Source organism: Trachemys scripta, chromosome 4 (genome assembly GCF_013100865.1).
Source record: "Trachemys scripta elegans isolate TJP31775 chromosome 4, CAS_Tse_1.0, whole genome shotgun sequence".
Taxonomy (NCBI): Eukaryota; Metazoa; Chordata; order Testudines; family Emydidae; genus Trachemys; species Trachemys scripta.
In genome coordinates this window covers 73641468-73657984 of record NC_048301.1, presented here as the reverse complement: position 1 = coordinate 73657984, position 16517 = coordinate 73641468, and the positions used below count along the sequence as shown (strand labels likewise).

Here is a 16517-nt window from a genome sequence, read left to right as displayed (position 1 = left end):
AGGCAAGGGGGGCTGGCAAGGGGGCTGCTCCCCCAGGAGGGCAATGGGAGGGCTCAGCTGAGGAGCCAGCACGAGGGGGGGACTCGGCTCTTTACCTGGCCTGCAGCGGCCGGCGCAACATGCTGGCGCAGGGCGGGGACGCTACCCCCCTACAGGGGCGAGGAGCCAGTGTGACGACACCGGCCGGGGTTCCCCCCGAGCCGATAAACTTTACATGGCCACTCGTGCGGTCCCGAGCCGCTCTCCCCCGCCGCTGCCAGGGTCTGGAGCCCCCCATCTCCCTTCTGGGGGAGCAGCCCCTTGCCAGCCCCCCTTGCCCGCCCGGTGCCCGTACTCACCAGCTCCAGGAACTGGAAGCCAGCCACCACCCCCTCCCTCCAGGCTTGCCGCCGTTACAGCAGCAAGCCTGGGAGGGAGGAGGAATGTCACGTGCTTGGGGAAGAGATGGGGCCAGGGCGGGGATTTGGGGAGGGAGCCAATGGGGGAAGGAGGGGACGGAGTGGGGGTGGGGGTGGGGGCGAGAGCCCTTCCGGGAGGGCAAAATTGCTTGTTTGTCCAGTGTCCCGACCGCACATCAGTCAGGACGCGGGACAAACAAGCAAATATCGGGACAGTCCCGATAAATTGGGACGTCTGGTCACCCTAGCAAAGGCCTATACTTTAAGAATGTAGGTATATGGTTATCATTTAGCTAGTTATAGAGGTATAAAAGAAAGAAAGAATCTGTGTATGGGCCTTCTCTCACTGAGACAGTCTGAGGCCCTGTTCTTGGGCTAAGGCCTTTGGCCAAGCAGCAGAGGCAGCCATAAGCTGGGAAGCGAATGGTCACATCCTCACATTCCAAACTAGTCATATTCAAATAAGGCAATCTGGGGCTGTTAAGAAGGTGATCCGATCTATCACCTCCAGAGAAAGGGAAGAGCCTAGAAGATGTAAAAGGAAATTTAGTTCGATAGTTTTCTGTCTGGTAAGACCTCACTTATCAATAGATATAGCTGGGAAACCCTTATGTCTTTATAGATGTAGGTGTGAAATCAAAATTTCTGTATTGTTTTGTCATTATAGTTCCCACTTTGCTATGTTTATTTGCATGGTCTCTGTCTGGTTCTGTGATTGTTTCTGTCTGCTGTATAATTAATTTTGCTGGGTGTAAACTAATTAAGGTGGTGGGATATAATTGGTTAGCTAATAATGTTACAATAGGTTAGGATTGGTTGGGTAAATTTCAGTAGAATGATTGGTTAAGATATAGCTGAGATTATTACTATATAAATTAGGGGCAAACAGGAAGTAAGTTGGGATTCAAAAATAAGGAAAAAGGAACTTGGATTTAAGTTTGCTGGAAGTTCACCCCAATAAACATTGAATTGTTTGCACCTTTGGACTTTGGGTATTGTTGCGCTGTTCATGCGAGAAGGACCAGGGAAGTGAGAGGGTGAAGGAATAAGCTCTCTAACAATCGACACCTTAAACTCTATCCAGAGATTGATGGGCAGTCAGTGGAGAAACTGGAACACTGCTTTCATGTACTCCCAGAGGGATGTCCTGCTCAATAAGTGAGCCACTGTGGTCTACACCAGCTGGATGTTAGATGGGTTATGTTAGCTAGAGCTGGCTAGAGAGAAAAATTGAAAGAAAACCTGACACACTATAGATTCCAATACTCTATTACAAATGTATATCATTACATATCCTAGAAATGGGCGTTCACACATATTCTCCAAGTACAAAGACTACAACAGGCAAATATATAAATGGCAGATTCCATTTTCAGATGAAATCACTTGTCAGACATCTGCCTACATCATCATGATGTATGGGTCAGAGTAGGCCTTTCAGGCATCTCTCAAGATGAAACTGCAGAAATAAGGGGAATAGGTATCATTTCTATTTGTATGCAGAGATGACATATACTTGGGAAGTATAGTATTTTATGCTAAAAATGACATAATCTACAAGTTAGCAATAGTACCTAATGCTTCCATAGTGTCATTTGTCTGCAGATATCAAAGTACTTTACAAATGTGGGTCTGTACGATTAAACCCCATTTTACAGGTGAAGAAATTTAGGCACAGAGAGGGGAAGTGACTCTCAGAAAGTCAGTGTCAGAGCTGCGATTAGAACCCAGGTCACCTGAGTCCCCCTCCCCAGCTCTAACCACTACACTCTACTGCAAAGTAGTAATACTAGTATTTCACAGAGCTTTATATTTTCAAAGATTGTCTTGCTAAACCACACAACCCTCCTGTGTGTGAGGCAGGCATTACTATACCTATTTTGCAGATAGAGAAACAGATGCAGAGGTCATGGCCAAAGACCAACATTTTCAAACTTGGGCAGAAATAAAGCACTTAGAGTCATATTCAAGCATTGAAATTAGTCGCCTGATTTCCAGGTCTAAATACCTCCTGCTCCCACTGAAGTCAGGGGAAGCCTAACTTTAGGCTTTGAAAATGTTGCCTGATGTCACATAGTGAGTCAGCTGCAGAGTTGGGGTTAGAATTTAGGGGCTGCTGGCCCCCAACCCCATGCTCAGTTTACTAGATTACACTGCATTCCTTACTGCCTTCATACTTACTGAATGAGTATTCAGCCTGGAATCCAAGATACTGCAGGAAGTAGTCACTGTGGAACTGGACAAGCACTGAGTTTCCAGAGGAGATGAAGCCTGGAACTATGTCATTCGCACAGTATTTACCCTCAGAATGGGCTGTGGTTGTACCTCCATCGTAAATAACCAGGTAGTCATGTTGGCATTGAAACGAATCCTCCAGAAGGAAGGACAATATAGTCAATGATATCTGTCAGTGAGAGACAAGCAAAGTGGACATCTCCACTATGTTCTCAGTGCATCATTTCTGTGAATCATACAGCCATTAATGGCAGCCTGTTGAGATATTATTGGATGGGTTAGGGAGCCGGAAAACATTCAATTAATAATGAGCCAAATTCTCTGCAGGAGTAACCTGATGATTTATCCAATAACAAGCCGTTTAGGCAGGGCCTTTAGCATTTGTACAGGCCTAGCACAATGTGGGCACTACTGGAAATAACAATATTTAGATAGTCCCTTTCATCCCAAACTATACAAAGGGATCCCTTACACTCATCACTGATGGTGCACCATAGCAACTGCTTTTCACTGCACAACAGCTGTATATGTACAATTGTAATAGGAAAGGAGGGCAAATCCATATCCAATGGGTGAAGATATTTAGGTGACTAGAATGTAATTACTCAAGCTGAAACGTGGACAGGTCACCAATGCTAACCTTATGTGCACTGGCTAATCCTGTGGGGTTTTAATTCTACAGGACTGGCCAGTTTCTAAGAGTTTGGGCAGACGTGAGAGGACACTGTGGTAGGTTGGAGGAATGGAGCATCAGAGAAGTCTGAGAAGGTTTATTCAGAAGCCGTGATGAGGGATGAAAGATCAGAGAGAAGCAAAGAGCTGGGAGCTAGTTTAACATGGTTGTCATCCTTTGGCTCAGAGCCCTTAAGAGGTGATGCTTGTTTTCAAGATTTTAAGGCCTAATGGCCCAACTCTTACAAAATGTGCCATGGGATCTTTAGTAACCACAGGGGATCTGGACCTCAATGTTAAATTTTATCTGAAAGATGGCATCGCCATCCACAAAGCAAACACCATGCTGTGGCAACAGGTCAGTTCTGACTCAGAGGTGTGAAAGCTACTTACTGAGTCACCAACACCACTTCCACAGTATGGCCGCTCTTATGTTCTTATGTTCCTGCATTTTCCTGAGTTTTCCTTGGAGGTCTCCTATTCAAATATTAACTAGGCTCAGCGCTGTTTGCTTGTGAGACTTGATGGGCTCACACTGACAGGTGGTAAGTCAGCATGCTAATGTGTCCCGTTTGGAGACTGTAAGAACATAAGAATGGCCATACTGGATCAGATAAAGGGTCCATCTAGCCCAGTATCCTGTCTTCCAATAGTGGCCAATGCCAGGTGCCCCAGAGGGAATGAACAGAACAGGTAATCATCAAGTGATCCATCCCCTGTCGCCCATTCCCAGCTTCTGGCAAACAGAGGCTAGGGACACCATCCCTGCCCATTCTGGCCAATAGCCATTGATGGACCTATCCTCCATGAACTTATCTAGTTATTTTTTGAGCCCTGTTATAGTCATGGAGATAGAGATGTATGGATCTGCATTAATTTGGTTTATATCTGGAAAATTCCAGCAATATTTCATTATATCTTGGTGAAATTGCCATTAACTCAACTCACTCACCCCTGTGTCAGGTTTCAGAGAAGCAGCCATGTTAGTCTGTATCCGCAAAAAGAATAGGAGTACTTGTGGCACCTTACAGACTAACAAATTTATGCTGAAATAAATTTGTAAGTCTCTAAGGTGCCACAAATACTCCTGTTCTTTTCACCCCGGTGTGTCCTAGAAACACAAAAACATTAGTCTGGTTTGGCTTTACTTTAAAAAAGTAGATGATGTTTAAACAGGTCAGAAAATTCAAGCCTTCCTCCATTTGTTGCACTGGTAGGCAGGTGATGATCCCCTACCTGCAAAGTAGGTGCGGTTCCCCACAATTTTATTCATTTTCTTTGAAAAAGGCAAGTTCAAGAATGTTCTCTCTCAGTTCTGTGCCCACTGAAACCAACCCTCTTACACAGATATTTTAAATCCAGACAGGTTGCAGTAGAAAATGAACTTAAATCAGCTGGAGAAACTATCTGGAGAATTCTGCCTGTGTACCAACCAGGGTAGAAAAAGAGAGGGCAAGTTAGGGGTGGGGAGAGAAGGGGAAGGTAGGTGGCAGAAGGAGGTTCTGCTATGCCTCATTCTCCACCGGTGAAAGGCTTTCTGGGAGTAGTAAACCTAAAGGTGCCCCTTTTGCAGCTTTAACTTGTGCCTGGATTGGGCAGAGAAGAACCAGGGACAGCGCCAAGGTTCTCAGTGGGCACAGAGGAGAAGCATGCCCTTCCAGTTTGATAATTTGACATTCCAAACAGCTGCTGGATATTCTACTGAGCAGAATCCATTTGATTTGCCATTGCTTGTATCTCCAGGGCAGCCCTACAGCAGGTAACCTCAGCTCACCTTGGATCCTTCTGGTGCTATCATTATCCAGGCACAGTCTGTTAGCGGAGGATAATGAGAAGGATACAGTGGAGACTCAAATGTCCCATTCATGGCAGTAAAAGTCTTGCCACATTGCACTGGGAACAGAAAAGGGATTAAATGTACATGTGGACCCCCTTATACACAAACACACACAGATTCCCACGCAGAGATGTCCACGCAGACACATAACCCTATGCATACATTGACATGGATTATGCCTTACAAGGAGGCCTCCTTATGCCACTCTAGCAGTATAAAGAGGGGTTGAGCAACCTGTACAAAATACACCCACTGAAGGACTTTTTTCCATCCCATTGTAATGGCTACGCCTTGCATCATCGTCACTTGAACATTTTTAATGTAATTTGTCTTGCGTTTGATTTAAAATAATCATCCACAGCTCTGAGGCATAAATGAAAGTTGTCAGACATGGTCTCAGATCTTATTGGGAGAGACTGGAGACTTACCAGAACTGTAAGAAGCCTTAAATTTGGGCAATTTGGTGCCATCACTGACCAACTCCACAAGCATCATGTTCCCAGAAGACACTACTGCGGGGAGCTGCTTTGGTCGACACAATTTGTTCAGAAAAACAGTGTCTCTCCTGCTGCCTCCATCGTAAACCAGAATATGGTTGGAAGCACAGTCTGAGGAGGACTGGATATATAAGGAATTAAACTGCAGGAAAATCTGGAGAAAAGATCATGAAAGGATTTACCAACACAGCTCCAACTCTTCCAACAGTTCACTCCTAGCAGCTGGGTTGATTTTATTATTAGTTCAATTGCTCAAGTAAAAGTATTTCATCTAAAATGTTTATCTCATAAGTTCAATTTTCATTTATAAGAGCTCCTGGAAACCAATTGCACAGTTAGCCCTCAACAGTCAGCAAAGAGCATTTCATTCCATAGCCACTTCTTACTTTGTTTGCTGGGATACGAATCAGCCATACAGAGTTGGTATTCTTTGGGTATGATGACCGGTAGATAGTAGAGGAAAAACTTCCAGTCAAATTAGAGAGCAAAGTACTATGGATCTCTGGGGATGGGGAGAATGAAAAGATCTTAATGATACTGGATGCACAGAAAAAGCAATAATAGAATTAAGTTCTCAGTATGATACACACACTCTTAATTTCCAGACAAAGTAATGAGTCTGATATGGAAACACATGTAAGGGAGGACAGTTTAATTTGACTTCTTACAAAGGGTTGGAATCCAGAAGGGAATGTCTCCTTCTGATTATCTATAACCACTAGGGGACACATTCACTCAACCTGTTGTAGCGTGGTAGAAATGACATCTCCATATGCTAGCCTGGTCCCGCCCTGTTCCACTGGGAGGATTCACCATGAGGCATGGTGGCCAGTAATGAAGCTGCAACACTTTATCAGGGTTTCCCTCTTGAGGAGGACAGCTTTAGTCGATGGCTGAGGCTACAACAGCTGTGGGATATTCTGGGGCTACAGAAAAGCCCTATTGATGAAGGCTACTGAATCAACGCATCCTTCGGCCAATCTGGCTGTACCACATTCTTAGCCTGGGCCAATCCCCAGCAGCTGTCTGCTGTTGCAGCCTCCCCCCAGCCATCAGTTGCCAAAGTCTTTACCCATACAAGTTGTTATGGGACCGAGGGTGGATTTGGGACTATGTATACTTTCCAGGGTGAATTCACTACTGTGCATGGGGCCAGCAAAAGGGCAGATATGCACCAGCTAAGCCTCCCATAAGCCCTATGTGCAGAGGTTTGCATACTGGCACTGGGGTGAATTTTACCTCTATATGCTATCCTCTATATTGGTGGTTCTCAACCTATTTACCACTGTGGGCCTCATATGCAGCTTTCTTTCTTTCTTTCTTTCTTTCTTTCTTTGTGTTCCATTCTATGCATGAAGTGGGCTGTAGCCCACGAAAGCTTACACTCAAATAAATTTGTTAGTCTCTAAGGTGCCACAAGTACTCCTGTTCTTTTTGCGGATACAGACTAACACGGCTGCTACTCTGAAACCTGTCATATGCAGCTCGTTATGTGGGATGCACCCACAGGATATATATACTACCTGTATGGCCCTGAGGATGTCACATGAGCTGCAACTATGTGCTGACTGGGCTTCAAGCAGCCTGCGTGTTGAGAACCACTGCTCTATATGCTTAAATTAATTAGTGTTGAGCAGGGGGCCTTTGATTTTTCCTTTGTTTGGCTGGTTATTCCAGAGGATCTTTCCTTCCATCCCAGCTCATCCTGGAACTTTTTCCAGAGGAACTGCCTCTTGTCATTCCAGAAATGCCATCCATGTCCACAAATGGCTTTTAAAATGTGCATTACTGCACAGATATGTGCGAATGTCTGATCTCTACACGGGCTCTCCCTAACTGCCCAGCTGATTTGCAAAAACCAATATGATGAGCAATTACATTTTTTTAAATGCTGCTCTATCATTTGGGTTTCACATTTCACCCATTTTTATCACAGATTGCAATCATCTTCTAGGGGAGTATATGCCAACTAATCCACAGATCTGCACCATGAACTCACAGGCCTGGAATCTGTTGCATATTGATTGTATTGCTCCATTCAGAGACTGTACAAAATATATTTATTTTTAAAGCATGAGATCGTAGCACAAGAGTGGATTAAAATGAATAAGGAGTAATATTGGGCTTACTTACCACATTCATATAACTTATTGATTTTGGCCACATCTAGGTTACTCAGTCCAAACCTCTGTCCAATGGGCACTGTGCTATCAGGGAATGGTGTAATGGTTGCCTTTCCAGATGTATTGGAGAAAGCAAATCTGTAGTGATATGAAGAATAACAACCTAGAAGTTCACTGAGTTTTTCCATTGTTTTACCTTCAAAACTGTGCAGAGTTATTTAATTTGGACTATTTTTGAGTGTAATATTCTGAAAAATATACTTTTAAATTAAACATTGCCTTTTTATATTTACAGTTCAGATGCTACTAACCAATCAGTGTTTGATAATGCAATATCAACCTAACCTCATTCTCTTACCTGTGATAGTGCATCACGGAGGAATAGTCATACTTGAGGCCCAGGTTATTGGCTCTGGTTGGCTTAAAGTGATAAAAATCACCTGTCAGTTACAATACATCATGTTTTAAAAGGTGAATCATAGTCCAGTAACAAACTAAATCAGCACAGCAACAATTTCTACTTCTACATCAAATCAACATAGCATCCTTCACACTTTGCAGTAAGAGACAATCACATACTGAAATGAAAAGGTAATATGCTTTAGATCTATGGTTACAGTCATCTACATTTGTGTATTTGGCATTATATGTGCAACCCACTAGTCAGTACTGTATGTGATTTGCATCCACCTCTGTGCCCATATTGTCTGTGGACTGGACACAGATGGGGTGTGTAACACACTCTGACCTGTGGGTTACCTAAACTCTCTTCATGTTCATATTGAATGGGGAAGGATGGCCATGAAGTTAAGGCACTGGCTTGGGATTCAGGCTATAGGGGAACAATTCCTAGTTCTGCCACAGAATTCCTGTATGCCATTTAATTACCCTGTGCCTCAGTTTCTTATCTGTAAAATAAGAATAATAGCACTTCACTACCTCACGACACAGGCAGCAGTTTCTTTCTTTCCCTTGGGGTGTTCAACCCCTGTTCAACCCCAGGGCCCACTCCCACTCCACCCTTTCCTGCCCCCACGCCACTCCACCCCCGCCCCATATCCTCCTGCCTAGTTCCGCCCCCTTCCCCGAGAGCACGCCCTGTCCCCACTCCTCCCCCATCCCTCCCAGCGCCTCCTGCACTCCATGGAACAGCTAATCTGCGGCGGGTGGGAGGCGCTAGGAGGGAGAGGGAGGAGTTGATCAGTGGGGCCACCGCCAGGTCAGAGGTGCTGGGGTGGCTGGAGGGGAGCTGGCTGCCCCTGGGTACTAAGCACCCACTAATTTTTTTCCATGGGTGCTCCAGCACCCACGGAGTCAGGGCCTATGCCTCAAGGGTGTTGTGGGGCTAATCATATTTCTTTGCCTCTCATGGTGTTAATGGAGGGATGATACTTTGGTGATGGTGGCCATATAAATAAATAGAATAAAGAATGCCAAGAAATTACAGTGCAGTGCTTCTATTTTCAAACACAGAGTTGAAGAGCTAAGTAAATCCATATTCAAATGATCATCAAGATGAGACATTTACGAACTGATTTTTTACTTTTTGCACCTTTTTCGGGGCACTTAATGGGGAGGCCAGCTCTACACTCTTGCACAGTCAGCCCCTGATAGTGGGGAATTTACTTTGAGGAAAAGTTACAGGTTCAGAACGTAATACTTTAGGCCTCAGAACAGTTGAGTTAGTATCATTTCTCTCTCTCTCTCGGTCAAACTAGTTCAAGTATATAATATGGTACATACCTGGACTAATGTACTGCCATGCAATCACTACATATTTGTCCCTGTCGTTCCTGTTCTGTTCATGCAGCATCCCCAGTGCATGGTTTAGTTCATGCTGAATGATTCCTTTTCTCATGCAACCCCCTTTGTGCACTGACACCACCTGGGAGCCCCCAACCTTTCCAAAGTAAGACCAGCAGCTAGAGAATGAGAGAATATCATTCAGAATTTGCTGATGAAACCCAAAGGCTGGTGCTAACCCTAACTGCAATCCACAGCTGACTGGTTCAGGGGCTGTTGCTGCAGAAATAATCACCTGTGCTGGCTAGCAAAATCTTTCTGTTCCTGGGGGAGTTTTTGTTTTTTTTAATTCTTGCCCAGTGATTGGACTTTTCAGCCAACATTAGTGTGCACTTTGAGCTGGTTTGTAGCTATAATTTTACTCTTGAACAGAATCCATAGAAGAAAGAAATTGTTTAAAACCCTTCAAAATGTGTGAGCTGTGAACAGCATGTGGAAAGTGCAGTACCTGTCACAGTTACTAAGCCAAGCTAGGAACGCTCACCTTCAGAGAGATAGGTAAAAATCCCACTTTAGATTACAAGTGAAAACAAGTCTGTTAAAGTTTCTACCTGCTTCACTAACCAATTCACTGGCTGTCTCTACTCAAGAAGGGCCAGGTCTATGCTTGCTTTGAGTCAGGAATAGTAACTTGATCCAAAGTCCATTGAAGTTAATGGGAGTCTGTAGGGATCAGATTCTGTTATAACATCAGGGGTGCTGGAGGTCAGAAGTGAGGTACTTTGGTTGCATTGGGGTGTAAGCATGAAAGGAATAGCAGAAGGTGCCATATGTCAAGATACATGGCCTATGGGCTAAGCTGATGTGGAGAGATAGGACTGGAATATCAGGGGGGCTGCAGATCAAGATTGAGGTGCATCAACAATGTCAGGAAGATCTAATTGCTTAATGCCTATTCTCTCTGCTCTGGATCAAGCCAATGAGTAGTCCCTCAAGTCTAGGAGTACTCATTTTACTCACAATTAGTTTTATAAATAAAAAAGCGACAGACTCAGTGCACCGGGACCTACCCATCCTTAGGAGAAATATATATATAGTCAGTTTCCGTTGTGCGGTCTACAAAGTGAATACAAGTCAAGGTCTCGTATTCTTGGATGGCACCAACAATCAGAGCTTTCTCCTCATGAGCTGGGGGAGGAATAGATATAGTCCTTAGTTAATATAAACTGGAGTCATTAGCACACTTCTGTGTGTGTGTGTGTGAGACAGAGAAAGAGAGATGCTTTAGGGCAGCAATAGCCTAGTTCTCTGGCACTAACAACTTGCCAGAAGCCATAGGGCTGCACCTCATTAACAAATATATTTACATAAATGAACAAACATTCTAGCTACAATGGTGAAATAGGGGCCTGATCCTGAAAGTGCTCTGCACACAAGGCTCCCGTTGACTGCAATGGGACTCCCTATGCACAGCACCGGCAACATCAGGCTCTAAGGCAAGATCTTTAGAGCATCATAGCCCAGACCCTGACTTAAGAAGGAGCTATGGATTTGAGACCATAGAGCCCTGGGCGGCAAAGTTCCATCACACATGGTGATGGTGGTGGGAGCAGCAGCTCACCCCAAGGGTCTATTTGCCTTATCTCCAACTGACCTGTTTCTCACTTGGCTCCTATTGTCTAACAGCAAGTACAGGAAACTAGGCACCAATTAGCTAGCTCAGCACAAAGATCCAGTAGTGTTGGAGTGTTCGTATGCCCATGTGGGAGGCCACAGGAAGGAACTGGGAAACCTCCTTCTCCCTGTGGTCAAATGGGACAGGGGAAAAGGAATTGCTGAGACCCAACACTAACACCTAGGATGGGGGAAGAATGGTAAGAGCTGGAGGGAAAGTTGTGTCCCATCATTGGCCTTCTGGCATCCAGGGAAGTGGAAACCTTAGGAGGGTAACAGCGGGGCAGTTGTGTGTGAAGTAAAGCCCATACAAGCTACTGCATATGTTGTCTTAAGAGGCCAGCTTCAGAGCCCAATTGCTACATGTGGCATTAGGAGTGATCTACAGAAAAGATAAGTTTGTGCAGAGGACTCAGGATGAAGGAGAAAAATCTACCTACCACACACTCACCAACATCTGGCCAAGGGGAAGAGGCTGGGAGAAAGTCTTCCTCAGGAGGTCCCTACAGATTTTTGGTGGATGTGTACTGGAGGCGGGGTGGCCTGAAAGCCTGATTGACCCATGCCCTATTAAAACTTAATCCACCTCTGGCTGGGAGGAAGGGCATCTCTTGGCTCTCTCCTCTACTCCGTGCCCACAAGCGTTGGCCTGGCATCTGGAAAGGAGAGGACTTTCACCTCCCTATCTCTCTTCTTTTTCCCTCTTTCTCCTCCTCCCCTTCACCTCTTGGCTGATGGGAGGGAGAGATTGTTGCCTTTTTTCTCTTCTCTCGTCTGGGTGTGTGGGGGGGTGCGGTGTGGGGATGAGGTGTGGGAAGGGGGAGGAAGTATTCCAGTGATTCATTCTATTCTATGGGAAGGTGTTTGACAGAGCCAGCAGAACATTAATTAATGCAACTCTTAATGCAGCCGCATCATTGTGCTGAATGTTCCATGCTGAAATACAAGTCCTATGCTCTCAATAGCTCTTCATGGGCAGAAAAAACTGGCCTGGGAGGCTGCTAGTTGGCAACTCCTCATCCATGTTAGCAATGTTAGAATGAAATCTTACTGTAGGAAGAGGAGATGACATAGGGGATGATGACGAGTCCATTAGATGATTTGGGCCAAAAGCACCAGTTAAATGGACAGACTATGGCATTGCGATGTCTTTTTGGGGTAATGTCACCTTCATATAAACGGGTTTTGCTGCCTGTGTAGATGAAAAAAATAACTGTTACTCTCAGTTAAAAAATACTTAAAAAACAGAACCGTGGGTATCCTACCGTACATATAGTGACTGAAGTTCCACCAAGGGCCTTGTTCTGCCAATGTGAGAACAGATCACAGGTGATTCCGAATGTCACGAGAACCCACTAACAGAGCTTCAGACTTGCAGTCTGTACAGTTTGGGTGCATTTTCATAGGATTAGAAGTAGGACTAGGCCTGACCCTATACCCCAATTCAGAACACCTTTGAAGTCTGGGAAGTCCATGTCCGAAATCAGGCATGCATCCTAGCTTCACGGCTCACGCTGATCTCTAATTATAAGATTCTGAAGTTTAAATTAAAAATGACATTGACTTCAGATCTCGTAACTAGCAGTGTTTGAAACCCAGTAACTATGAATGACCCCAAAAATTCAAGCCCAAACCACTTAGTTTCATATTTGGGTCCAAAAATATTCAGTGCCAGAGGTTTTGCCCCATTACATAGCTAAACAGAGTATCACTTGGGTTCAATTGAAATGGAGCCCCTTTTATGCTTGCAAGATTTGTGAACCTGAGCAAACTTTTCAATTACTCTGGTCTGAGTTTCCATTTTGCAACAAAACCTGGAACCAGATTACTTCCTTGTGGTTTGGGGATTTTGCTGATATTTCACGTAGCTATACTTACAGCACTGGGAGCAAGGTGTGCACACCCAAGGCCAAAAAGAAGGAGAAATCTGAGAACAAAGAGTTCTGTATAATACAATGTAATTTAAACAAACTGAGTCATACTTTCAATACAAGGTTCTGTCAAATCTTTCCAGGGATTTTTCCTAGTCCTTCTAAATTTATAAAGGATAGTTCATGTAAAGAATCATAAGAAACATATTCACTGGATTTTGTTTTAAATTGATTACCTTTATTGGATTTTAAAATTAAACTAAAAATGGATTCTTCCTCACTCTCTGGGAAGGCAACTCCTGCAAGAGATATCAAGGATGTGAAACTTTTTATGCTTGAACAGTGTGAGAAAGTGGATTATAAAAATACAGCACCTGGGTACCTGGCATGTTCTTCTCAATATCGGGGGAAATTCTGACCCTACTGAAGTCATTGGGAATTTTGCCATTGATTTCAATGGGGCCAGAATTATATCCTTTGTGTGATGCTGTAACAGTATAAAAGGCAAATCTATTGTAACTGTGTTCTTTCTTATCACAATTAACCTTGTCCTCCCTCCCACGCTCCTTCCTATTGTTAATTACACTCACTTGTTTTTAGTCCTAAATTAATTGTAAACTCACTGGGGGTAGGGACTCTTTACTATGCCTTTGGACAGTGCTCAGAACAAAGGGACCCTGATCCCGACTCAGACCTTTCGGTACTACTGCAGTACAAATGATAAGTCCAAAAGCAGTTTATGATTATTCAGAACGGAAGGTGCTATATAATTAGACTGATATAATTAGATAGTGAGGACCTGACTCTCCGCTGTCTTGAACTTTGTGTCATCATTTATACCTGAGCAAAGTGGGTGTAAAATGCTCCCAAATCTGAATTTTGCACTCATGCTGGTGGTAGCATTTTTCACCCATTTTGCACTCAATTTGTAGAAGTGTAAATGGGGCTAGAGGATCACAGTGGAGATCAGGTCCTAATAACCCTTGTTAGCCAATCATTTGCCCTTTCTTAAAACCCATTTTATATGATCTCCCTCAAAAATGGCCTCATTTGTAAATACCCTAATCATATAATATAGACATTTCAAAAATATTGTGCGCAATAGTGTAATACCACATAATTCTTTCAGTGTTCTGAGGACAAATGGCTCTAGCTTACAGTTCAAGATGTCCTCATATGCTCCCTGATGTCAATTATAACCTTTCATCTTATGTGGATTGTATATTAGTTTCCCACATGCACTAAACAACTTGCCTCAGTTAAAACTGTTCTTAGAAAACTGTTAAGAAACTCAATTAAGATTAAAAAGTAATTGCAAAAGAAGTAAAGCTGCTATTTGAAGTTCACAATAAAGCAAAGTGCTTTCAGTCTGGAGCAGAGAGGAAGGATGACAAGAACAGCTCTAGAAACTAATGGCAAAGTGGTCTAACTTCATACCAAGGAAGTCCTAATAACGGAGCGTTAATAATGGACATTAGGAGAGAATATTTTCTATTTAAGAAGCAATAAATAACAGGGTGCAACACAAGTACCATTTAGGAATATTTGTAACCTGAAACAGTAAGATATGCCAAGCTCTTTGCATGTATGTACTTTAAATTTAAATGATTTCAGCTCAGTAAGAAGGCTGGTACATTCCTGGTTTTTTGATTACAGTAATTTTCTAGTATTGTATAAATCACACTTACCTTCATAGCTTTGTTCAGTGTTCACCTGCAAGAAAAATACATTTTTTTCACATGCCAGTTCTGTCAGAAATGTAACACATCTGGAAAAAGGAAAACTGAAAAGAATCAAAAAATTCAGATTAATTAAAAATAATTGTCCCAACTTATTTCCTAGCATGTTAAAAGGATAGAGGGTGGGAAAGGTATCCCAGCCATCCAGCAAAGAGATAAAAATCACATACAAGAAACAAATCTGTGAATGGCTCTTCTGTTTTACTCTCACCTGGATAGGGAAGCTTACACTGAAATAAAAGTGAGATGCAAAAAGGGCTAGTTGAATTTTCAAGTCCATCCTCAACCTCTGAAAACTTCTCTGTAATAGTGACTATGACTCACAGTTCTGGAGATATCTGTTTAAACTCTTTGGTACCTTGCTGTGCCTCTACCAGATTATGACTATTCATGCAAGAAGAAGGTGTGGCCAATCTGTTGCCAGAAACAGAGAATTAGAGAAACAATGGACTTTAAAACAAACATGAGAGAGCTCTGGAGAAAGGTGTCCAGAGTCTTATCACAAATGACAGTGTCAGATGAACATTAATACAATTTTAAAAAATCATTACAATACCTTTGGTTATTAAAACTAAAAGAATTTAGTAACTATAATTCACTTTTCTCCATTTCTCCATATCTACTGTTTTCTTATTTTGGCATTTCACTCAGCTCAGATAGTGAAAATAGACTAGTCAGTTTCATCTTAGTTTCTAAGCAGTTTCCTGTTCCAGTTCTCATGCATTATCAAAAAGCTGCTCCATCTGGATTAGGAATACTACAGGGAAAGAGTGAATTCCAAACAAAAATAGTTTTCACTAATATAAAATATATGTAACACTTATATTAATATAAAATTTAGTAACTTATTTCCCCAAAACCATAAATTTTGGTTTTAAAATTACTGATTCTGATAGTTTCTTTTTCAAAAACAATGCTGATTTTAATCTCATCATTGGAGGATTCCGACAAGCGGAAACACATACTTCCAAGTATCAGAGGGGTAGCCGTGTTAGTCTGAATCTGTAAAAAGCAACAGAGGATCCTGTGGCACTTTTAAGACTAACAGAAGTATTGGAGCATAAGCTTTCGTGGGTAAAAACCTTACTTCTTCAGATGCAAGTAATGGAAATTTCCAGAGGCAGGTATAAATCAGTATGGAGATAACCTCGTTAAAAAGTGAGGTTTTTACCCACGAAAGCTTATGCTCCAATACTTCTGTTAGTCTTAAAGGTGCCACAGGACTCTCTGTTGCTTTTTACATACTTCCAAAAAATAGTCCAGATAATAATTACTGTGTTGTCTGTCTTTTAAGCTGCTGTAGGCTATACATTAAAGGCTTAATATTTCAATAATGATTCATTGATGGTAAGTTACTCAGATTTAAGGACCATGCAAAATACATTCCCACATTAAAGCTTTTGGCAGGCTTGGCTCAATGGTAGATTCAGAATTTGAGCATAGGCATATCCCTCTTTCTTTAATAACTCCCAGTCAGAACAAGGCAAATGTTAAGGGCATATTCTCAGTTTCTTCAGGGCTTCAGTGCTCAGCTGCCCTTTGAGCCAGTGTAGCTGCAGAGCAAAATCTCCCAGCATTGGGTCAAGCATGTACCCCTTTATATAAAATATTGTATTCTTTTCACAGTATTTTACTGGTAATGCACAGAAATGGGTAGAAAACTATTTTACAAGCAACTATCAAGTGCTTCCAGATGTAGCTCCATTTGCTTTAACTTGTATATCAGAG

The 16517-nt window shown here is 42.8% G+C and overlaps 1 protein-coding gene across 1 annotated transcript; it reads right to left on the bottom strand.

Moving 5' to 3' along the window:
• Nucleotides 1–2541: 2541 nt before the first annotated feature.
• On the bottom strand, nt 2542–15069 carry LOC117876488 (astacin-like metalloendopeptidase). The gene is made up of 12 exons (XM_034768752.1): nt 15001–15069; nt 14739–14763; nt 13287–13349; nt 12231–12371; nt 10576–10693; nt 9506–9684; nt 8121–8202; nt 7773–7900; nt 6026–6141; nt 5571–5793; nt 5080–5198; nt 2542–2802 (listed from the first exon to the last, which is right to left on the bottom strand). The coding sequence occupies exons 1-12, from the start codon at nt 15067–15069 to the stop codon at nt 2542–2544; spliced, it is 1524 nt and encodes a 507-aa protein (XP_034624643.1).
• Nucleotides 15070–16517: the final 1448 nt, after the last annotated feature.